Source organism: Budorcas taxicolor, chromosome 10 (genome assembly GCF_023091745.1).
Source record: "Budorcas taxicolor isolate Tak-1 chromosome 10, Takin1.1, whole genome shotgun sequence".
NCBI lineage: Eukaryota > Metazoa > Chordata > Mammalia > Artiodactyla > Bovidae > Budorcas > Budorcas taxicolor.
Window position 1 is genome coordinate 53046870 of NC_068919.1, and position 21332 is coordinate 53068201.

General features: G+C 38.1%; 1 protein-coding gene across 1 annotated transcript in view; it reads left to right on the forward strand.

Moving 5' to 3' along the window:
- The window catches only part of PRTG (protogenin), a 171191-nt gene that overhangs the window by 80608 nt on the left and 69251 nt on the right, over positions 1–21332 (forward strand). The window contains exons 9-11 of the mRNA XM_052647366.1: positions 1203–1367; positions 5404–5709; positions 7846–8034. Of these exons, the coding sequence (XP_052503326.1) occupies positions 1203–1367; positions 5404–5709; positions 7846–8034 (660 nt within the window). The remainder of the gene's footprint in view (positions 1–1202; positions 1368–5403; positions 5710–7845; positions 8035–21332) is intronic.

Below are 21332 nucleotides of genomic sequence, written 5' to 3' on the forward strand. Positions count from 1 at the left end.
AAATAAGAGGTCATGGTAGCAAGAAGAATGAAAATCTGATAACTAAGCATGTTGGAGTATGTTAATACCCTTTTTAGTGATTTAAGAAGGTAAAAGGAATGCTGGCTTTGGTGGAGACCACTCTTGTTCGCTATTATGGCTGTTTCATTAGAGCCTCCACATGCAGCTCAGTGGTCTATTCATAGGCAGCACAAGGCTTTTTAATTTGAACTCAAGGACCTTGTTTGGTAGGTCAGAAATCGTACTATGCAGTTCCTAATTAACGAGCCATTAGCTAGTCTGTTGTGAAATGCCTGTAATCTTGTCTAATTAAAATGCTATCAAGTTAATTCAGAAATGTGGGAAAACTTAATAGTGGAATTTGCCTTCTGTTTTGTTTATAAATCCAGTGTGGAGAGAAGGGGCTCCATCCTTAGAGAGTTTTGATTAAGTTGACGTGCATTTACTGTGAATTGTTCACAAAGCACAGTAGCTGCCAGCGCTCTTGTTCCACTTTACAGGTTTGCTCTGTAGGAATTAAATCCCACAAAGACAAATCCTCTTCTGTATCTTGCCATGCATATTTTATTAAGAATTGCTGAGAGTATTTTTCCTCTTTGGGCGTGGGGGGGTGGGTACCTCATAGTGGAACAAAATGTTTTGAAGCACATTCTGTGCCTCCCAGTTCTTTTGCTTTTAGTATAAATAAAAGAACAACTTGTGTCAGTCAAATTTAATAGAATCTCAAGGGGCAAAATGAGACCTTATGCAGGACAACTTTTGGTTTGGTTTATTTTTATAAACAGTCGAGCCATTACGTTCCCTACTGTCTCTCCATTTATGTTTAAAAGAAAAAAGAAACCGTGAGTTTAAGCAAGTAAGATTTACACTGTTATGAACTACAGTGTTCTGTCGTATTAAACTCTGTTGTGTTACCGCTGTACATTGTCTCTGCTATGGGTTTTGACTAGACTTTAAATGAACTTTAGAGACGATTAATTGTTTTCAGTTTGATTTCTTCAGGAAAAATTCAAGCTAAAAACTTGTAGCAAAACATGGTTACTTTTAGAAAATAAAAACCTTCCTATTCACATTTTTCAAAGAGTCACAAAAATAACAGAGAGATCCAAGGATCAGTGTTTCATAGTCTTATTAAATGGTAATGATCTTGTTAATTTAATTTTGAATATTCATAATTTTTAAACACCGATTATTTAATCTAGGTTTAAATAACGAAGAGTATCAAGTAGTCATTGGAAACGACACCACTCATTATATTATTGATGACTTGGAACCTGCCAGCAATTATACTTTCTACATTGTGGCATATATGCCAATGGGGGCCAGTCAGATGTCCGACCATGTGATACAGAACACTTTAGAGGATGGTAAGAAAATGTGATTCTAAGATATCTAAACATGAACATTAATATGTTTATTATAACTTTAAAGCAATATGTGTTTTAAGAGAAAATATCCTGGTTTTGGAGAAGGCAATGGCACCCCACTCCAGTACTCTTGCCTGGAAAATCCCGTGGATGGAGGAGCCTGGTAGGCTGCAGTCCATGGGGTCGCTAAGAGTTGGACACGACTGAGTGACTTCACTTTCACTTTTCACTTTCATGCATTGGAGAAGGAAATGGCAACCCACTCCAGTGTTCTTGCCTGGAGAATCCCAGGGACGGGGGAGTCTGGTGGGCTGCCATCTATGGGGTCGCACAGAGTTGGACACGACTGAAGTGACTTAGCAGCAGCAGCAGCATCCTGGTTTTGGTTAAAAAAAAAACAGATGTGATAACTAGCAGGCTAATTTACCGTTTTAGATCTTACTCTCAATTTTTGACAGTTACAGGATATGATAAGGATGAAGAGCACTTTTGTTTATAATTCATAGTTTTTTAATTGGTCATCTGATTTAGTAATAATTTTAAATTTCATGAGCTATAAATATTTATTTGAACAAATTCAGACACATAATGGAAATTTTAATAACAAAATTGTCGTATTTCTTCAAGTTCCTAGTTTAAATTGTAAATGCATTGCAGAGTTTTTTATTTTCTTTACTGAGTGAAACAAAATGTGAGATTCTCTAGGCAGGAATAAATGTAATGACAATTAAATTGAGTGTCTGTAAAGACTGGAGGCCAGAGGAATTGAATTTCTGAAACTGAAAGTTTATAAAATTTAGTACTATCAATTAAAAAATTCTTATAAAATCAGAAGCTTATTTTTAGAAAAATTTGTGTTTATTCTGCTTAAGGAGGAAAGTATTACTTGTTCAGTTTGTTATCTCCAGTTGGAAGTTGAATTGCTGTGAGTTTGAGAGCGGGCCTCCATGTACTCTTAATGAAAGTGAAAATGTTAATCATTCAGTCATGTCCAACTCTTTGTGACCCTATGGACTGTATGTAGCCTGCCAGGCTCCTCTGTCCCTGAAATTCTCCAGGCAAGAATACTGGAGTGGGTTGCCATTTCCTTCTCCAGAGGATCTTCCCAACTCAGGGATCGAACCCAGGTCTCCTGAATTACAGGGCGATTCTGTACCATCTGAACCACAGGGGAAGCCCATATATTCTTATAATGGTGGGAAATTCTGTCTGTTAAAATAGTCCTGATAGAACTGATTCTCCTCCTCTGACTCTTCATTTCGCTCTCCAGGTCCTCTCTACAACCCATTTTTGTACTCTACAGTGTGAAAGGGGGATTATTTAAAATATACTTAATTACACTGTTCCCCCTTTACAAATGTTTTCTCATCCATCCTCAAGAAATGGTCCTCCTTTAGTTTTCAAAGCACTTTAATATAAATGATTCTCAAATCTTTTTCTTCATCCATTTAGTCCTACATCTCTTATATTTCTATAATGCCACTTGTATAACTGTTTATTTATAAATTCAGACTTTTACTAAAAGAAAAAATTATCACTGATCTGGATGCTGAATTCCACATTTGAGTTTATTCCGTTTTAGGGTGAACCATGACCTCTCTAGTTATCTCATTATGTTTAACAACCTCTGACATGCATAACTAAAGTGAAACACAGGCTGGTGTTTGCTGTTGTTGTTGCTTTGGGTTTATGAGGTATTGCCCCATAGAACAAAATGTGTCTAAAGCATAGCAAGCCACTGGTTAAACTTGCCAGTTCCGGTTCAGTTATGATCTCAAAGTTTTCTCCTCTAAACTTTCCTTATTTTGCAACTTTTTTGTTTGATTAAATTTCATTCTGTTTTCTGGATAACATACAGACTTCTGACACTGCTTTTTCAGTTTCCACATCAGTATCCTGCCCCCATTTCCTCAGCCTGTGCTTGTCAGGCTTCAGGCAAGATACTGGAGTGGGTTGCCATTCTACTCTGTGTGGGTCTCCTAGGGTACACAGCAGACACAGCTAATATTTGTGAAATGTTTACCACTGCCTGTTCTAAAAACCTTTCTTCCAGTGGCTCGTTTAATCCCGACCTAGCCCTATGATAGAAGAATCGTTACATAAGAGTAGTAGTGTAGGCGTGAGAATGCAGGTTCTAGGTCTACCTCCTTACCTCCAAGCTGTGTGACCTTGGGTAAGTGATTTCACCTCTCTACCTCAGTTTCCTTAGCTATAAAGTAGAAATAATAATGACACTCTCTTCACTGGGTTTTTGTGAGAATTCATGTGTTCATGTAAAGGACTCAGAAATGCTTAGTTGTCCCTTTTCTACCTATTATTTCATTAATTCAACAAATTTATTGAGTACCTGCCATGTATTATTCAGTATTTAGTAGTGAATGAAAGAGATGAAAAATTGGCCCATAACTTGTAGAGCTTACTTTCTACCGTGGGAGAAGAGGGAGAGGAACAATAAATAAGATAAGCACCCAGTGATACGTACTAGATGAGATAGTGATAAGTGTTGAGAAGAAGGAAGAAAGCAGGGAAGGGGAGTAAGGCTTCAGACAAAGATACCTCTTGTCATGGGTTACGTTTGAAGATCTAAAGGAAATGAAGGGGCTCCCCTGGTGGCTCAAATGGTAAAGAATCTACCTGCAATGCAGGAGAGCTGGGTTTGGTCCCCTGAAGAAGGGAATGGCTACCTACTCCAGTATCCTTGCCTGGAGAAGTCCAAGAACAGGAGCCTGATGGGCTACAGTTCACGGGGTCGCAAAGAGTCGGAAACGACTGAGCGACTAACACACACACAAAGGAAATGAAAATGAGGGGACTGGCTAAGCAAATGACTGGAAGACGTGCATTCTGGGAGAGGAAACAGAAATTGCTAAGGGCCTGAAGCACAAGCATGGCTACAGTGGAGGGAACAAGCAGAAAGTAGTAGGAGATGAGGCATAGAATGAGGAGCCAACCATACAAGTATCAAGGGATGGGGTTTCGTATGAAGCTTCAATGAGGACTTTAGCTTTTCCTGTGAGTGAAATGGGAGCTCTTTTGAGGAGAATAATGATAAGATCTGACCTGGAATTTAATAGCAAATGTGTTGAGACTAAATGGTAGAGATGAGCACAGAGGCAGGGAGATCTGTTAGGAGGCTATTGCGACAATACAGGCTGAGGGTGATGGTGCAGGGACCAAGGGGTGGCTGTGTGAGTCATCGAGCCACAGGATTGAATGTGGGGAGTGTGTGGAGGAGTCCAGGATGACACCGGGGTTTTCATCTTTTTCAGTTGGACAGATAGTTTCCATCACTTGAGGTAGGAAAGCCTGTAGAAGAAAATATTGTTTTCATCCCCATTTTCTTTATGAAGAAAACTAGACACAGAGAAATTAATTTGGCCAAGATCACACACAGTAGAAACTGATATAACAAGGACTCAGTTACACAGAGGCTAAGTCCAGAACTCCTCTTAACTTTTAATATTAGACTGCTTCCCAGTATTCTTGATCCATTTTCCTGGAGTGCCAGTTATATTCAGATTATTTACAGGAAAATCATTGTGTTCATGTTAAGCAGCATGGAGATATATTATAGTTGGGGATAAAAAAAAGTCATACTAATTTTTAAGATACAACTGTTAAACACTTCAAATTATTTGTCAGGTTTTAACCCTGCTGTCCTTAGCTTCTCCATTCTTGTGTAATTCTCTTTTCTATGTTTTAAGGCATCTTGGTGAAGTTATTGAGAAATATTCTCATGTTTTTAATGAGTATTAAGCTCATATTCATCCCAGACAGTATCAAAACAATCACAGCAACATTGATGAAAATCTTGCTTTCTTTGGTTCTCTACACTGGATCCTCCCTTCAGTATTTTTTCCTTCCTTTTTCTGGTTTGTACTCTGCTTGACTGGAAGCCTCAGCCAGGGTTGAAAGTACCTCTCCTTTATTATATATGTGATACGCTGCTGCTAAGATACTTCCGTAAATACTAGTGTGCTAGTTGATCATTTTGATTCTAAATATTGATAAGAAATCTGCCTTCTTTTATGACTAGTTCCCCTGAGACCTCCTGAAATTAGTTTGACAAGTCGAAGTCCCACTGATATCCTCGTCTCCTGGCTGCCCATCCCAGCCAAGTACCGGCGGGGCCAGGTGGTCCTCTACCGCCTCTGCTTCCGCCTGAGCACTGACAACTCCATCCAAGTTCTGGAGCTCCCAGGGACCAGTCATGAGCACCTCTTAGAAGGCCTGAAACCTGATAGTGTCTACCTGGTGAGGATTACTGCTGCCACCAGAGTGGGGCTGGGGGAGTCTTCAGTGTGGACCTCACACAGGACACCCAAAGCTACAAGTGTGAAAGGTAAATGTGGACTATTAAGGAAGAATAACACAGTATCTTTCTTTTTTGTCTTATCTAACTTAGGCTTATATTTTTAAATTTTGTCTTAAAAATTAAAGTATTCCATAGACCATGGGTTTAATTGAAAACAATTTAAACTTTTGGTTACTCTGTTTAATTTGCACATCCTTCAAAGATACATGGGTCCATATTATACAGAGTGAAGTAAGTCAGAAAGAGATAGATAAATATTGTATACTAACACATATATATGGAATCCAGAAAGATGGTACCGAAGAATTTATTTGCAGGGCGGCAGTAGAGAAACAAACATAGAGAACAGACTTATGGATGTGGGGAAAGGGGAGGAGAGGTGAGATGTATGGAGAGAGTAACATGGAAACTTACATTACCATATGTAAAATAGATAACCACCAGCAATTTGCTGTATGTCTCAGGTAACTTGAAACAGGAGCTCTGTATCAGCCTAGAGGGGTGGGATGGGGAGTGAGATGGGAGGGAGGTAAGAGAGGGGGAATATATGTATACCTATGTCTGATTCATGTTGAGATTTGAGAGAAAGCAGCAAAATTCTGTAAAGCAATTACCTTCAATTAAAAAATAAATGAAAAAGATATGTGGCTCTAAATTAAATTGAATTACCAAATTATTTATTAATAGAGACCTAATTAACTCCTGCACTGGCACAGCCACCACACTCAATGCAAAGAATATGGCAAAACCAATACAGTATTGTAAAGTAAAATAAAGTAAAAATAAAAAAAATAAAAAAAAAAGAAATAGAACGCTCAGTTTTTCTGGGCTCCAAAATCACTGCAGATGGTGATTGCAGCCATGAAATTAAAAGATACTCTTTGGAAGGAAAGTTATGATCAACCTAGACAGCATATTAAAAAGCAGAGACATCACTTTGTCAACAAAGGTCCATCTAGTCAAGGCTATGGTTTTCCTAGTGGTCATGTATGGATGTGAGAGTTGGACTGTGAAGAAAGCTGAGCGCCGAAGAATTGATGCTTTTGAACTGTGGTATTGGAGAAGACTCTTGAGAGTTCCTTCGACTGCAAGGAGATCCAGCCAGTCCATTCTAAAGGAGATCAGTCTTGGGTGTTCATTGGAAGGACTGATGCTAAAGCTGAAACTCCAGTACTTTGGCCACCTCATGTGAAGAGTTGACTCATTGGAAAAGACTCTAATGCTGGGAGGGGTTGAGGGCAGGAGGAGAAGGGGATGACAGAGGATGAGATGGCTGGATGGTATCACCAACTCAATGGACATGGGTTTGGGTGGACTCCGGGAGTTGGTGATGGACAGGGAGGCCTGGCATGCTGTGGTACATGGGGTCTCAAAAAGTCAGACATGACTGAGTGACTGAACTGAACTGAATCAGTATCACTACCATATATTTTTAAACAAATAATCAATTTAATAGAAAGATCATAATACTAGGAAGTCCCGGACCCTCCTCCTCTTTTACTAATGTGGAGTGTAATGTGACTGGGCTTTTTGTTAATTGATTAATCACAATTAGATGGTTAAAATTAGGAAATACATATGACTGATTCATTTTGATATTTGGCAAAAACAACAAAATTCTATAAAGTAATTATCCTTCAAATAAAAAATAAATTTTATAAAATTATGATGTACATATTGCTTCTTTGAAAAAACTTAAAATCCACAAATATAATTTTGTTCTTATTTATATATTGGATTGGCCAAAAAGTTCATTTGGGTTTTCATACACTGTTATGGAAAAACCCAAACTTTTTGACCAACCCAATACCTTAGTTTTTTTTCGTAGTATCTTATACTTTTGGAGAAGGAAATGGCAATCCACTCAGCACTCTTGCCTGGAAAATCCCATGGACGGAGGAGCCTGATAGGCTGCAGTCCATGGGGTCGCAAAGAGTCGGACACGACTGAGCGACTTCACTTCCTCTTCACTTCTTCTTATACTTTTAATTCTGTCTCAAAATTTAATATCATTGTATAATTTTTAATATGAAAGGCAAGTGTAATTATTGGAATTGCACTTTTATGCAGGTGTTGATTTAGAATGGAGAGCTCTCCACTCTCCTGTGTTTTCATGTGAATTAGGAATTTTCTTACACATACACATCTGGTGAATTTTTCTAGCCCCTAAATCTCCAGAGTTACATTTGGAACCTCTGAACTGTACCACCATTTCTGTGAAGTGGCAGCAAGATGCTGAGGATACAGCAACCATTCAAGGCTACAAGCTGTACTACAAAGAGGAGGGGCAGCAAGAGCACGGACCCATTTTCTTAGATACCAGTGGCCTTCTCTACACTCTCAGTGGTTTAGGTGAGTGAATCTGTACAGTGCTTTTCCTTTTTTCCTTCCTCTCTGACCATTTGGGAGAAAAAGTTATTGGATATAAGGCAGAATCACTGCCTTAGTGATAAAAGGAAAAGAAGTGATTTTACTACCTCACTGCATATCTTCTGCTGCATGAGTCATTCAGTGGTCCTCGACTTGCCACTGAGTGGCTGGGCACGGTGTCACAAGTGCTCAGTCACTCAGTCACGTCTGACTCTTTGCAACCCCATGGACTGCAGCCCATCAGGCTCCTCTGTCCGTGGGGTTCTCCAGGCAAGAATACTGGAGTGGGGTGCCATTTCCTCCTCCAGGGGATCCTCTCAACCCAGGGATCAAACCTGGGTCTTCCGCATTGCAGGCAGATTCTTTACCATCTGAGCCAATGTATCTTTCTATCTTCTCCCCACCATTGGGCATCTGACTTTCTTTCTGAAGTTCACTTCTGACGGAGTGAGATACCGATCTATTCTTGTGACTGTATGGTAGATGTAGAATAGAAATGTGAAAATAACAATATTGTTATACCAGATGATCAGATTAATTTAGAAATTGCCTGAGAGACATAAAGAGCAAATTAATGGTTACCAGTGCAGAGGGGAGAGGCACTATGGGGTGGGGGAGAGAGGGGTATAAAAATTATTGGGTGTAAGACAGGCTCTAGGATTATGGTACAACATGGGGAATATAGCCAATATTCTGTAATAATTGTAAATGGACTATAAGATTAAAAATTGTATTAAATAAATAACCAAATTAAAAAAAGAAGAAATTGCCTGAGAGTTCTGTATAGGTATATTATTTTGCATGTGTAAAAAATATGTAAATTATGTACAAAATAACGCTGTTACATATGAACCATGTAACTGTAAATATTTATTGTATGTAATTCTAACACAGAAACACTCAAGAAAAAAGCACTTAATTTTATGTTTGGGTTCATCAGAGTTCTGAAAGACACTGTTTTATTCGCTATTCATCCTGTCTTTGCGCAGTGAAAGGGTTTTGTTATGTAAACATGTTTAGTAGAAGGTGTAATAAAGACAGTTACAACTACAATAAATGCATGAGTATAAACAGATACTCAAGGTATAGACTGCACACTTAGCTGTTTGTTGCTCATGAGTAGATTTTTACCCTTAAGCACAAAGCAGCAAGTTTATGATCATCAGCTGAACTCCTACTGGATTGTTACAGCCCCTTCTGCACATACTAGACATTTACAAGCACTCTGGCTTTCCCCGTCACAGACCACCCTTTGGTGTGCAGGCAGGAAAGAGGCACAGTGGTCCCATCCAGGAAGGCTTCATTTCCCTGGCCTCGCAGCATTAGACCAGAGTCCCTGTGAGTAAGAAGCAGTGGTGCAAATCTCTTTTCAGACCCAAGGACACAGAACCCCACCCTCCAGTTCTTGGCAGTAGTTTTCCAGATGGCATTTTGCTTCTAATCTTGTTGTTTTGGATTTTAATTGAATCTGTATTAGGTTAAATAAGTTTCACAGTTGATCCCCGTCATGCAGCTTTATAAAGGATGAGAAGTTACATATGTTCCAGGGTGACCTTCCTTAAGCCATTGATGCTCAGATGACATTAGCCCAACCTACTGTCAAGCACTTAGCAGCATTTATCTCTAGCCATGCTTTCTCAGGGTGCCTTCCCTTTCCAGAGGCATGTCATTTCATCTGGAAAATTTTAGTCAGTATCAAGTAAGAAACAGGCTTTGAGACAATTGTTGATGAAAAATCTTACATCAAGCTTAATATCTCCAATTTCTTCACTGATAGTTTAGAAATATAAATATACTGAAGATACAAAACAGGAGATTCTTAGAGCAATCTTCTTGAACATATTAGTAGCTTATTCTAAACAGGTGAGTAATTTATTGGAAAAAAAAGTAATGCTCTGCTTGTGAAAAGTTTAGAGAAACATTTTATTAAAACTTTGCCAATTAAAAACAGTTCTTTAAAATTAAATTTTTTTCTGCAGATAGCATACATTTATATATATATAGAAGATCCATTGATTTTTGTTAAAATCTTTTATAATCTCTATATAATAGCTTTCATTCTATAAACCTTTATTTCTTCCTGTGTTTTAAAAATAAATTGCATATGTTTACTGCCTGAGTTTTTTTATGGTATGATCCTTTGAATATGCCATTTGGGGTAACTCAGTTTAAAATCATTTTATAGTGTATAAAAATAGGAAATGATTCTGTTATGGTCTATATACCCCATCTATTAAAATAGCCCCATGTTTCCCGACTGGAGTTAGACTGAGTTGCTAGAGTAATTGCAGTGCAGGGTGGCGGAGGACTGTGTCATGGCTTTAGGGCTTTCTTGTTAGAGGCATGTTCCATACCCCTGGAGTTTCAGGGACAGAGCTGGAATGGTTGACTGGCAGGGATGCAGTTGTACAGACTGACACATCGTACAGCTGTTAACTAAATCACCTTTAAGATGCCTTCTAATTTTTAGAGTCCTGGGATCCCATTTTCCTTTTCTTAAAAGTCAGCTTGGGGCCTAGCCCAGCTTATAGCAAGCGAATGGGTTTACCCCACTAAGCAACCAACTGTTAACAGCTCTCACTTCTTTCCTTCTTACTTTTGGCTGTTGGGGGTGGGCAGTATCTTCTGTTAACTGGACAGCTGACCATCTGTGATCATTTTTAGCGAGAGCATCTGGCAGTAGCTGCCTGTTTAACAGAGAGTGATATGTCTAAAGGGCAGTAGGTTAAGGGAACACTATCTGTGTCTTACATGGCAAATACTTGCTTTTACTGAGCTTCTGCACATTAAAGATACTCTAACTGAAACTAGATTTACTAAGTGGGCTTGGAAATGAAATTTAAATGCTTTTGTTTGCTGATTCAATGTCAGTTTGAGTAGCAAACTGAGGTCTCAAAATTTCATTTTCATACTAATCCCCTTTCTGATGCCCTTTTTGTTCAATTTCTGATAATTAAGTTTTCATTAAAAAAGTATGTTACTGGGACATATTCTCCTTAGTAATATGTATAGTTCTTTGTTTCTGAAAAAAAGAAATAGGTGAAGGAGTTCATGTATTTCAGTTCCTGTAACAGTCATTTAAAATTCTTTTTTATGTAAGGCATTATAGCAATAGATTAAAGAAATGTAATGAATGTGACCACTGCTTAAAACAAGAAGGATTAAACCAAGATTCAGTTGACTTACTTGTCTGATTTTCTCCCAAATCTGATTAACTAAATTTAATTGTACTGAATACTGAAAATTATTTTAGAACATTTTACTCTAAACCCTCAAAGCTCCATTCCCTGAAATGTAGAATGTTTTGTTTTTTAAAGTGGCTAAAAAGATTCTTGTGTATTTGTTAGTGTAATATAAATATTGTCAGAGCAGTGGAAGTATTTTAATGTTGCTAGTTTGTTCTGGTTTAATGGTTTTAAGATACACAGTTTGATTTTATTGGAAGTGGTTTACTTTGTGGGAGTTGGATAAAAAGCCCTGGGCTTGTGATTTAAGGTTTATGTGATTTGTTCTAAATTGTAGTTTGTGGTTTTTTCAAGATATTGTATCTTTGTAGTGATTATTTTCACTTAGGTTTTTTACCCCCTTGGCACTTTCAGTGTTTAGTTCAGTTTTAAATAGGATTTTAAAGTGTTTGTTTCATTCATCATACAATAAACTGAAGCAAAGTTAATAGCACAGTTGTGCTCCCTGATAATAGGCTGATTGGAATAATTTGTTCCTCTTTTATTGTCTGTTTATTTCAGAAATCGGCTTCAAATTATGAAGTTAGAGTTTCTAATCACAAGAGGACTGTTTTCATAAGCTGATTGTCAGAAACTGTTCTTAATTGTTTTGTCTGTGTAGAAGAAAGTGAAAAGGGGAGGATTACTTATATAGTGCTATTTTAGTTTAGCATTTAGGACACTGATACTAGATCATCTTTAGCTTCTATTTTGTCAAAGAATTTGTGCTATTAAATATTTCACAGCAAGCATGATTAGTGAGTAGGCTATTTAGCACCAATTGTAAAGATTAAAATATTTAAAATCACACCTTCAAAACTTAGAGATCTCTTTTTGAGAAATCTAAAGTTAGAACTTTTTTTTTTTTTTTCTACTTGCTGTTGGAATTTTTTTTTGCCATACATCAACATGAATCCGCCATGGGTGTACATGTGTTCCCAATCCTGAACCCCCCTCCCACCTCCCTTCCCATACCATCCCTCTGGGTCATCCCAGTGCACCAGCCCCAAGCATCCTGTATCCTGCATCGAACCTAGACTGGCGATTCGTTTCTTATATGATATTATACATGTTTCAATGGGAAATCACTTCATGGGAAATAGATGGGGAAACAGTGGAAACAGTGTCAGACTTTATTTTCTGGGGCTCCAAAATCACTGCAGATGGTGATCATAGCCATGAAATTAAAAGATGCTTACTGGAAGGAAAGTTATGACCAACCTAGATAGCATATTCAAAAGCAGAGACGCTACTTTGCTAACAAAGGTGCGTCTAGTCAAGGCTATGGTTTTTCCAGTGGTCATGTATGGATGTGAGAGTTGGACTGTGAAGAAAGCTGAGCGCCGAAGAATTGATGCTTTTGAACTGTGGTGTTGGAGAAGACTCTTGAGAGTCCCTTGGACTGCAAGGAGATCCAACCAGTCCATTCTAAAGGAAATCGGTCCTGGCTGTTCTTTGGAAGGACTGATGCTAAAGCTAAAACTCCCAATATTTTGGCCACCTCATGTGAAGAGTTGACTCATTGGAAAAGACTCTGATGGTGGGAGGAATTGGGGGGAGGAGGAGAAGGGGCCGACCGAGGATGAGATGGCTGGATGGCATCACCAACTTGATGGACATGAGTTTGAGTGAACTCCGGGAGTTGGTGATGCACAGGGAGGCTTGGCGTGCTGCAATTCATGGGGTCACAAAGAGTCGGACACAACTGGGCAACTGAACTGAACTGAAAGTTAGAACTCCCAACTCTAGGAGTAGGCGTCTGAAGAAACAGTCCTTGGTTAATGATGTAACTTTTTTAATTGGAGGAAATTTGCTGTACAGTGTTGTGATGGTTTCTACCATACAGCAACGTAAATGTAATTTTAAAGTCCATTAGCTAGTTTATGTAGAAGCATGATAAAATTAAGTGAGATTTCTGGGTGTTATCTTTCCCTATAGTATTGATAGAACTGAGTTTGGTTGTGTGGCTACATATCTCATGAAAGAAAACAGAGAACTAGCGCTAGTGAGCCAAACTGATGTAACCAGAGGAAGTTGTAATCTTCCTTTCGTCAAGGCAGAACAAGATTTTATGGCATGATGATCAGAGACAGTTCATTGCGAACATTACTATAACAGAGATTTTGTTTCCAGGAGAATTAGAATCATTCAGTTCATGAAATACGGAAGTCACATTTTTAAAGCAAGCCTAAGTCTTTTCAGAGACTGTATTCCCTCACCCCTCTCAGCCAAGGAAGGCTTAGATAACACTCAGAAAATCTTTGAAAGTATACTGCAGGTGAAAATCCGTATGATGTGGTTGGTCTGCATGCTTCTGACTGCATCACTTAAGATGGAGTAGAAAAGACATGGCATTGTATAACAAAATCTTCCTAATGGTGAATAATTTCAGTTGTACAATTCTGTACTGACTTTTAGTGTATAAATTCATTTCAGATAACATGGTGCTTTGATGCTGACTACCAGCCCAAATACCATTCCTGATGTCAGGAGTCTTTAACTGCTGAAGTAATGTACCAACAACAACATAAATATCGTTAACTATTCTGTCCAGATTAGCTTTGACTTCATAATGCAGCACTCTTTTCTATGAGATCATTTTGCTTTTATTTGTTAACAGACCATTTTAGGGTTGGTGTAAACATTCCATTAACATTATTGCTATCATTTACCACAGGCAAGATCTTTGAGAACATAGCCTCACATTTTTTGTCTCTCTTCAGTTCCTCCTGTGCTTTACCACAGATAGTTTTCACTCTTAGTAGAAAAAGTTGCTCTGAACAGTATCTGGTTACATTCTTTTATTCTTTCTTTTCAAATAATTACAAAATAAGTTCACCTAACTGAAGTCAGTAGACTTCTTAAAGGAATGATCTTTGGAAACCACCTACTATGTAGGCCATAGAATTGATTATGAGTACAAATTAAAGAGAACGTTTAAAAAGTATTGCATTTCACTTCCTTCATTGTTAAGTATCTCTTAAGTTGTCATTTTTAAATTTTGTGTTTAATCTGTTATCAAGACAAAACATGTTGACAGAAGAGACTTTAGGGAATAGTGAAATATTTTTTCCTAATTTACTGAGAGTGAAAATCTTAAAAATTTCCTTCTCTGTACTGTCCAACAATGCCACGTATGATTGATATTCAGATCACATTTTAGAACCTTAATACTTAAATTAATAAAAAATACTTAAAAGAAACCTGTTGCTCAAAAGAAATGGAGCTTCCATGTCTAAAACATCCCATTACTAAAAAAATACTGTTTCAATAAGACAATAAAAAAGATTTTTGTTTGACAGTTTGCAACTACCTCTAATTAAAGACAGAATGTTTGTAGGTTAATGAAACTGTAAAAACTAAACAAAAGTTACAGTTAATCATCTGTTTATCTTTTCTTAAATTCTTTTTCTTGTATGAAATTTAATCTTCCATTTTAAAATATTTTTGATACTCTCTGGACAAAATTAGAGACCTATACTTTCTGTTTGGAAAAAATCTTGCCCAGCTTTTAAGTCTTAACTCTTCTGGGAGTATTTTTGTGACCCCAAATGGAATCAGGCTTTCCAATAGTACATCATGTACAATACACTGTTACAGAAGCACGTGGCACTGACAGGGGAAAAGCATCAGCTGACTAACTTTCGTGTCTACTGCCTCAATTTAACTTAGAGTTTCCACCGTTTATTAACAAATCCTGGTTGTTTGCCTCAATAGAGATAATAATAATAGTTATTTTAGAATGTTAGGAAGATTAAATAACATAATACACATACGAGTTAACATTGCATTGTAAATTGCATTGTAAGTCCTCAACAAATGTTAGCTGTCGTAACTGTTTTTAAAATGGTTCTTCTCTGTATGTCTTCTTTGGAGAAATGTCTGTTTGGTTTTTGGCCCACATTTTGATTGGGTCATTTTTTTCCTGGAATTGAGCTGCAGGAGTTGCTTGTATATTTTTGAGATTAGTTGTTTGTCAGTTGCTTCATTTGCTGTTATTTTCTCCCATTCTGAAGGCTGTCTTTTCACCTTGCTTATAGTTTCTTTTGTTGTGCGGAAGCTTTTAATTAGGTCCCATTTGTTTGTTTTTGCTTTTATTTCCAATATTCTGGGAGGTGGGTCATAGAGGATCCTGCTGTGATTTATGTCGGAGAATGTTTGCCTATGTTCTCCTCTAAGAGTTTTATAGTTTCTGGTCTTACATTTAGATCTTTAATCCATTTTGAGCTTATTTTTGCGTATGGTGTTAGAAAATGTTCCAGTTTCATTCTTTTACAAGTGGTTGACCAGTTTTTCCAGCACCACTGTTAAAGAGATTGTCTTTTCTCCATTGTATATTCTTGCCTCCTTTGTCAAAGATAAGGTGTCCATAGGTGCGTGGGTTTATCTCTGGGCTTTCTATTTTGTTCCATTGACCTTTATTTCTCCAAAGAAGACATACAGATGGCTAACAAACACATGAAAAGATGCTCAACATCACTCATCATCAGAGAAATGCAAATCAAAACCACAATGAGGTACCATTTTATGCCAGTCAGAATGGCTGTGATCCAAAAGTCTGCAAGCAATAAATGCTGGAGAGGGTGTAGAGAAAAGGGAACCCTCTTACAGTGTTGGTGGAAATGCAAACTAGTACAGCCACTATGGAGAAGAGTGTGGAGATTCATGTAAGAATTAAAGATTTTAAAATTAAAAAAATAAAAAACTAAAAAAACAAAAAAACAAAAACTGGAAATAGAACTGCCTTATGACCAGCAATCCCACTGCTGGGCATATACACTGAGGAAACCAGAACTGAAAGAGACAGGTGTACTCCAGTGTTCATCACAGCACTGTTTATAATAGCCAGGACATGGAAGCAACCTAGATGTCCATCAGCAGATGAATGGATAAGAAAGCTGTGGTACATATACACAATGGAGTACTACTCAACCATTAAAAAGAATACAATTGAATCAGTTCTAATGAGGTGGATTAAACTGGAGCCTATTATACAGAGTGAAGTAAGCCAGAAAGAAAAACACCAATATGGTATACTAACACATATATATGGAATTTAGAAAGACGGTGATGATAATCCTATATGCAGAACAGTGAAAGAGACACAGATGTATAGAACAGTCTTTTAGACTCTGTGGAAGACGGAGAGGGTGGGATGATTTGGGAGAATGGCATTGAAACGTGTAATATCATATAAGAAACGAATCTCCAGTCTAGGTTTGATGCAGGATACAGGATGCTTGGGGCTGGTGCACTGGGATGACCCAGAGGGATGGTATGGGGAGGGAGGTGGGAGGGGGGTTCAGGATGGGGAACACGTGTATACCCATGGAGGATTCATGTTGATGTATGGCAAAACCAATACAATATTGTAAAGTAATTAGCCTCCAATTAAAATAAATAAATTTAAAAAAATAATAATAAATTTTTTTTAAAAAAGAAAAAAAAAAAAAAGGTTCTTCTCCCAGGATGGAGTCTGAAAATCTGGATTAGAAAAAATTTTTTCCCATGTTACTTTCCATGATCATTAGATATGGAAACCACTACTTCTTGAGCTTTAATATGTGTATGAATTTACCCAGAGCCTTGTTAAAATTTACTGTGTCTGGGTGAAGCCTGAAATTTTTGTATTTCTGCTCATTTTGAGAAGCAAAGGTCTAGACCAGGACTAGGCAGATTTTCTCTGCAATAAGCCAGATAGTAAATATTTTAGGCTTTGTGGGTGTTTTATGTTCCCCCAAATTCATATGGTGTGGGGCCCTAATCTAATAGGGCTGGTGCCCTTACAAGAAGAGGAAGAAATACCAGAGCACTCACTCCACCATGAGACAGTGAGAAAGTAGCAGTCTACAAGCCAGGAAGAGAGTTCTTATCAGAAATAGACTCCTGGCACACCTTGATCTTGGACTTCCCAGTCTCCAGAACCTTGAGAATGTAATTTCTGTTGTTATCCAGTCCATGGCATTTTGTCATGGCGGCCTATGCCGATGAATACAGTGGGCCATATGGTCTCGTCCACAAATGCCTGACTCTGGCACTACAGCACAAAGCAGCATATAAAATTCATAAATGTATGGGTGTTGGTTATGGTCCAATAAAGGTTTATTTATGAAAACTGAAATGTAAAAAAATATTTATTTGGCTGTAGTGGGTCTTAGCTGTGGCACCTGGGATCTTTGGTCTTCATTGCAGCATACAGACTTTCTAGTTGCTGCATTTGAACTCTTAGTTGTGGCATGCGAACTCTTAGTTGGGATACGTGGAATCTAATTCCCCAACTAAGGATCAAACCCAGGCCCCCTGCATTGGGAGCATGGCATCTTAGCCACTGGACCACCAAGGAAGTCCCTGGAGACTGAAATTTGAGTTTCATGTAATTTTTGATATATCATAAAATATTGTTTAAAATTTTTTTCTGACCACTCAAAAATGTGAAAACCATTTTTTAGCTGGCAGGTTACCCAGAGGCAGTAGGCCATATTGCTATGGTTTGGCAATTCCAGGTGTAGACTTGATAGTCTTTGCTCTTCAACATGTGGTCCCAGGATCAGCAGCATAATCTGAAATTTTATTTAAATGTTGAATTTCAAGTTCCCCCATCCCTTCCCCAGATCTACTGAATCAGAGTCTCCATTTTAACACAATTACTAGGTGACTAGTATGTACATGAAAGTGGAAACACTGGTCTAGATTACCTAGTACAGTAGGATTTTTCCTAAATAGCCATGTTAATTGTTTATAACTTAATAACACTTAGTTCTAGTTTGTTATTCTTGTTGGAAATCTTTCATAAATTTATTTTTGTGCCTTCTAGATGCCTATAATTGTCAGGCCAATGATAGTTTTTAATTTTGTTACTGCTGAACCTCTGTTTAGTCCATGTTTATTGTGCTTTTTATTGTTTATTTGTTTCCAGTCACATTTCCCCATACTTCTCAGCTTGTTGATGTTGTTCAGTTGCTGAGTTATGTCTGACTGTTTGCGGGTCGCAACAGCAGCTCTCCAGCTGCAGCTCATGAACTGCAGCTCTCCAGGCTTCCCTGTCCTTCACTATCTCCCGGAGTTTGCTCAAACTCATGTCCATTGAGTCAATAATGTCATCTAACCATCTCATCTGCTGTTGCCCCTTCTTCTCCTTCCCTCAGTTTTTCCCAGCATCAGGGTCTTTTCCAGTGAGTCAGCTCTTTGCATCAAGTGACCAAAGTATTGGAGCGTCAGCTTCAGCTTCAGCATCAGTCCTCCCAACGAATATTCAGGGTTGATTTCCTTTATATAATAAGGAAAATGTGACCTTCATGGTTATCATCATTCAGTCAGTACATTTCTTCCCAAACATCCAAGGAGTAGAAGAGTCACAGGCTCTCAGGTATAATCTTGTAGTTTGAGCCATATATTCCTATAGTTTGTTTGCCACTGAGTACTCCTTCACAGATTCATTTTCTGATTCTCAAATATTTACCAAGTTCACCATGTGGTGGTCCCTACATTAGAACACAACCATATTTAGTGTAGACAGATCATGTATTTGGGGAACTTAGGAGGAAGAATAATAATTACATAAGCAATTAAAATAAGGTGTGATGAACTCCTTGATAGTGGAGGTCAGATTGCTGCTGTGGCATTTGGCAGGAACCTCTGACCTACTTGAGGGCTAAAATGGGGATGGCTTTCAATAAGAGAACATTTGTGTTGAGATCTAAAGAAGATCTCAGCCAGGCAAAGGTGCTGGGGCAGATACAGGTTGTGGGGGTCTGATAAAATAATATAAAATAGGTTAAAGCAATATAAAAATATACTATAGATACAGGGTCTTTAATAGACCTCTTGCAACCCCATGGACACCAGGCTCCTCCATCCATGGGATTTTCTAGGCAAGAGTGCTGGAGTGGGTTGCCATTTCCTTCTCCAGGGAATCTTCCCAACCCAGGGATCAAACCCAGATCTCCCACGTTGTAGATAGACGCTTTACCATCTGAGCCACCAAGGAAGTCCCATGCAAACAAAGGGTTCTGAAACTCCAGCTTCATAGCTTCTGGGTAAAGTTACCTCTGCAAAGAGGGGATAACAGAACCCAGGAAGTACTCAGGAATGCTGGAGTTTCTGTGGGATGGCCAGGAGGTGAGGGAGACTGTATTCTGGAGGAACTAAAGTGTTACTATGACCAGAGTGAAATGGGAGAGGAGAGCATCTGGTGAGCCTCTGGAGAGCATCTGGGAGGGGATTCTGGCCTTATCCTCAGGGCAATGTGAAGCCATGAAACGATTTCAAGTAAGCAAGTGGCCTGATTAGATGCATGTTTAGAAATACCCTTCTGTTGCAGTGTGTAGAATATAATATAGAGAAATGAGACACAAATCAGCCCAGAACTTACTTCTTCCCTTAAAGAGGAAATTTTGTGAACTTTCTTTTCACTTTCTGGTTCAGAAATGTTATAAACATCTGTACTCCCAAGTTTGCTCTAGACCCTACTATACATGGCAGTTTTCATGTACACAACAGTAAATTAAAATTCCTTTAGAAAACAGCTTATTTTGTTGCTTTAAATCACTTAACACAAGGTTCAGTGGTAAAGAATCTGCCTGCTAATGCAGGAGACTTGGGTTTGATCTCTGGGTCAGGAAGATCCCCTGGAGAAAGAAATGACAACCCACTCCAATATTCTTGGCTGGGAAATCCCATGAACAGAGGAGCCTAGAGAGCTATAGTCCATGGGATAATAAAAGAGTCAGACACTACTTAGTGAGTAAACAGCAAGCAACAACTGTAACAAGAAGAAGCAACAATTGTAAAAATCTAATATTTACCAGATCAGCAAATTTGGAAATTTTTACTGTGCAGAGCCTCTTCAAAAATCATTTACAAAATATTAGGTAATATTGATCCCATATCTGAAAAACTATTTTACCATATAAGGGGTAAGGTATTTGAACCTTTGGCTCATGCCTGTCTTTAAGTCAGTTCTATAACTGTGTTAAAGTATTCTAATTTATCCTTTGTTTTGATTGAGGAAACTCTCAGGAGGCATCTTGTCATAAATCTAATGACATATTCTGTCCCCTGAGAAAGCCTAGTTAGTCTTGATTTGGTCAGTAACTGTTACAGTGCCAAGTTAATTAAATTTTGTGTTTTTAAATGATCAGAGAAATAAAGGACATGCAACCATGGATTCCATAAACCCATAACACAAACTGTTCTTTGAATCCACAGCATGAAGCCAGGAGCATTTAGTAGTCACTCAAATGGAGAATATTTTTTAACTCACTCAGCTGCTATTATTGAGCTTTATTATGGACCCTGAGAGTTGCAATACTGTATGTAAAGCATTCATTTTAGCACTGTGTGAGTACAGTGAGTACAGTGTTTTATGGAACTTAATAGGTCTCAGATAAAGAGGCTCCTATGCTTTCTTGGGGCTGGTCTCTTGGGCCCTACTAGGAGGCTTATAACACAGAAGCTCTTTGGCTTTGCAAATCAGTTGAACTCCATTTAGAAATTACTGATAATGAGCTGCAGTTACCATTAAATTAGTGTAAATTAATTACCAGCAAATCAGTTGCAAAATTGAAACCATCCCCACAATATTCAGTTTTGACTTGTGTGAGTTCTTATAACTCCTCATGAAGACATTGCCTGGAAGATAGTGCCAGTTAGAAATGCAAAATTTCTGATGTTAAGGTTAATACAATACACATTTTTCTCAGAAGTTTCTGTGTGTGTTCTCTGTTATTCCCCATTACTTTTAAAATTAAAAAATTAGGATATATTAATCTAATGCACATAGTCACCAGGCCCTGGATTGGACGTAAGGAACCTGAGTGTAAGATGGCATGTCTGCCTCCAAAGTGTTTAACTTCAGCTTGGAGGCCCTATCAGCATTCATAGGAAAATGTGCTGATAAAATTGAGATGTGATCAGAGTATTCTGTAAGCATGAAGGATAAATGACTAATTTTACTATATGACGAAAACTTGCCCAGTTGAAAAATGGAGGAAAATCATTCCAATCATAGGAGCTCAAAGTGTACAAAAAGATTAAAAGAGGTAGCTTCATTGGTTT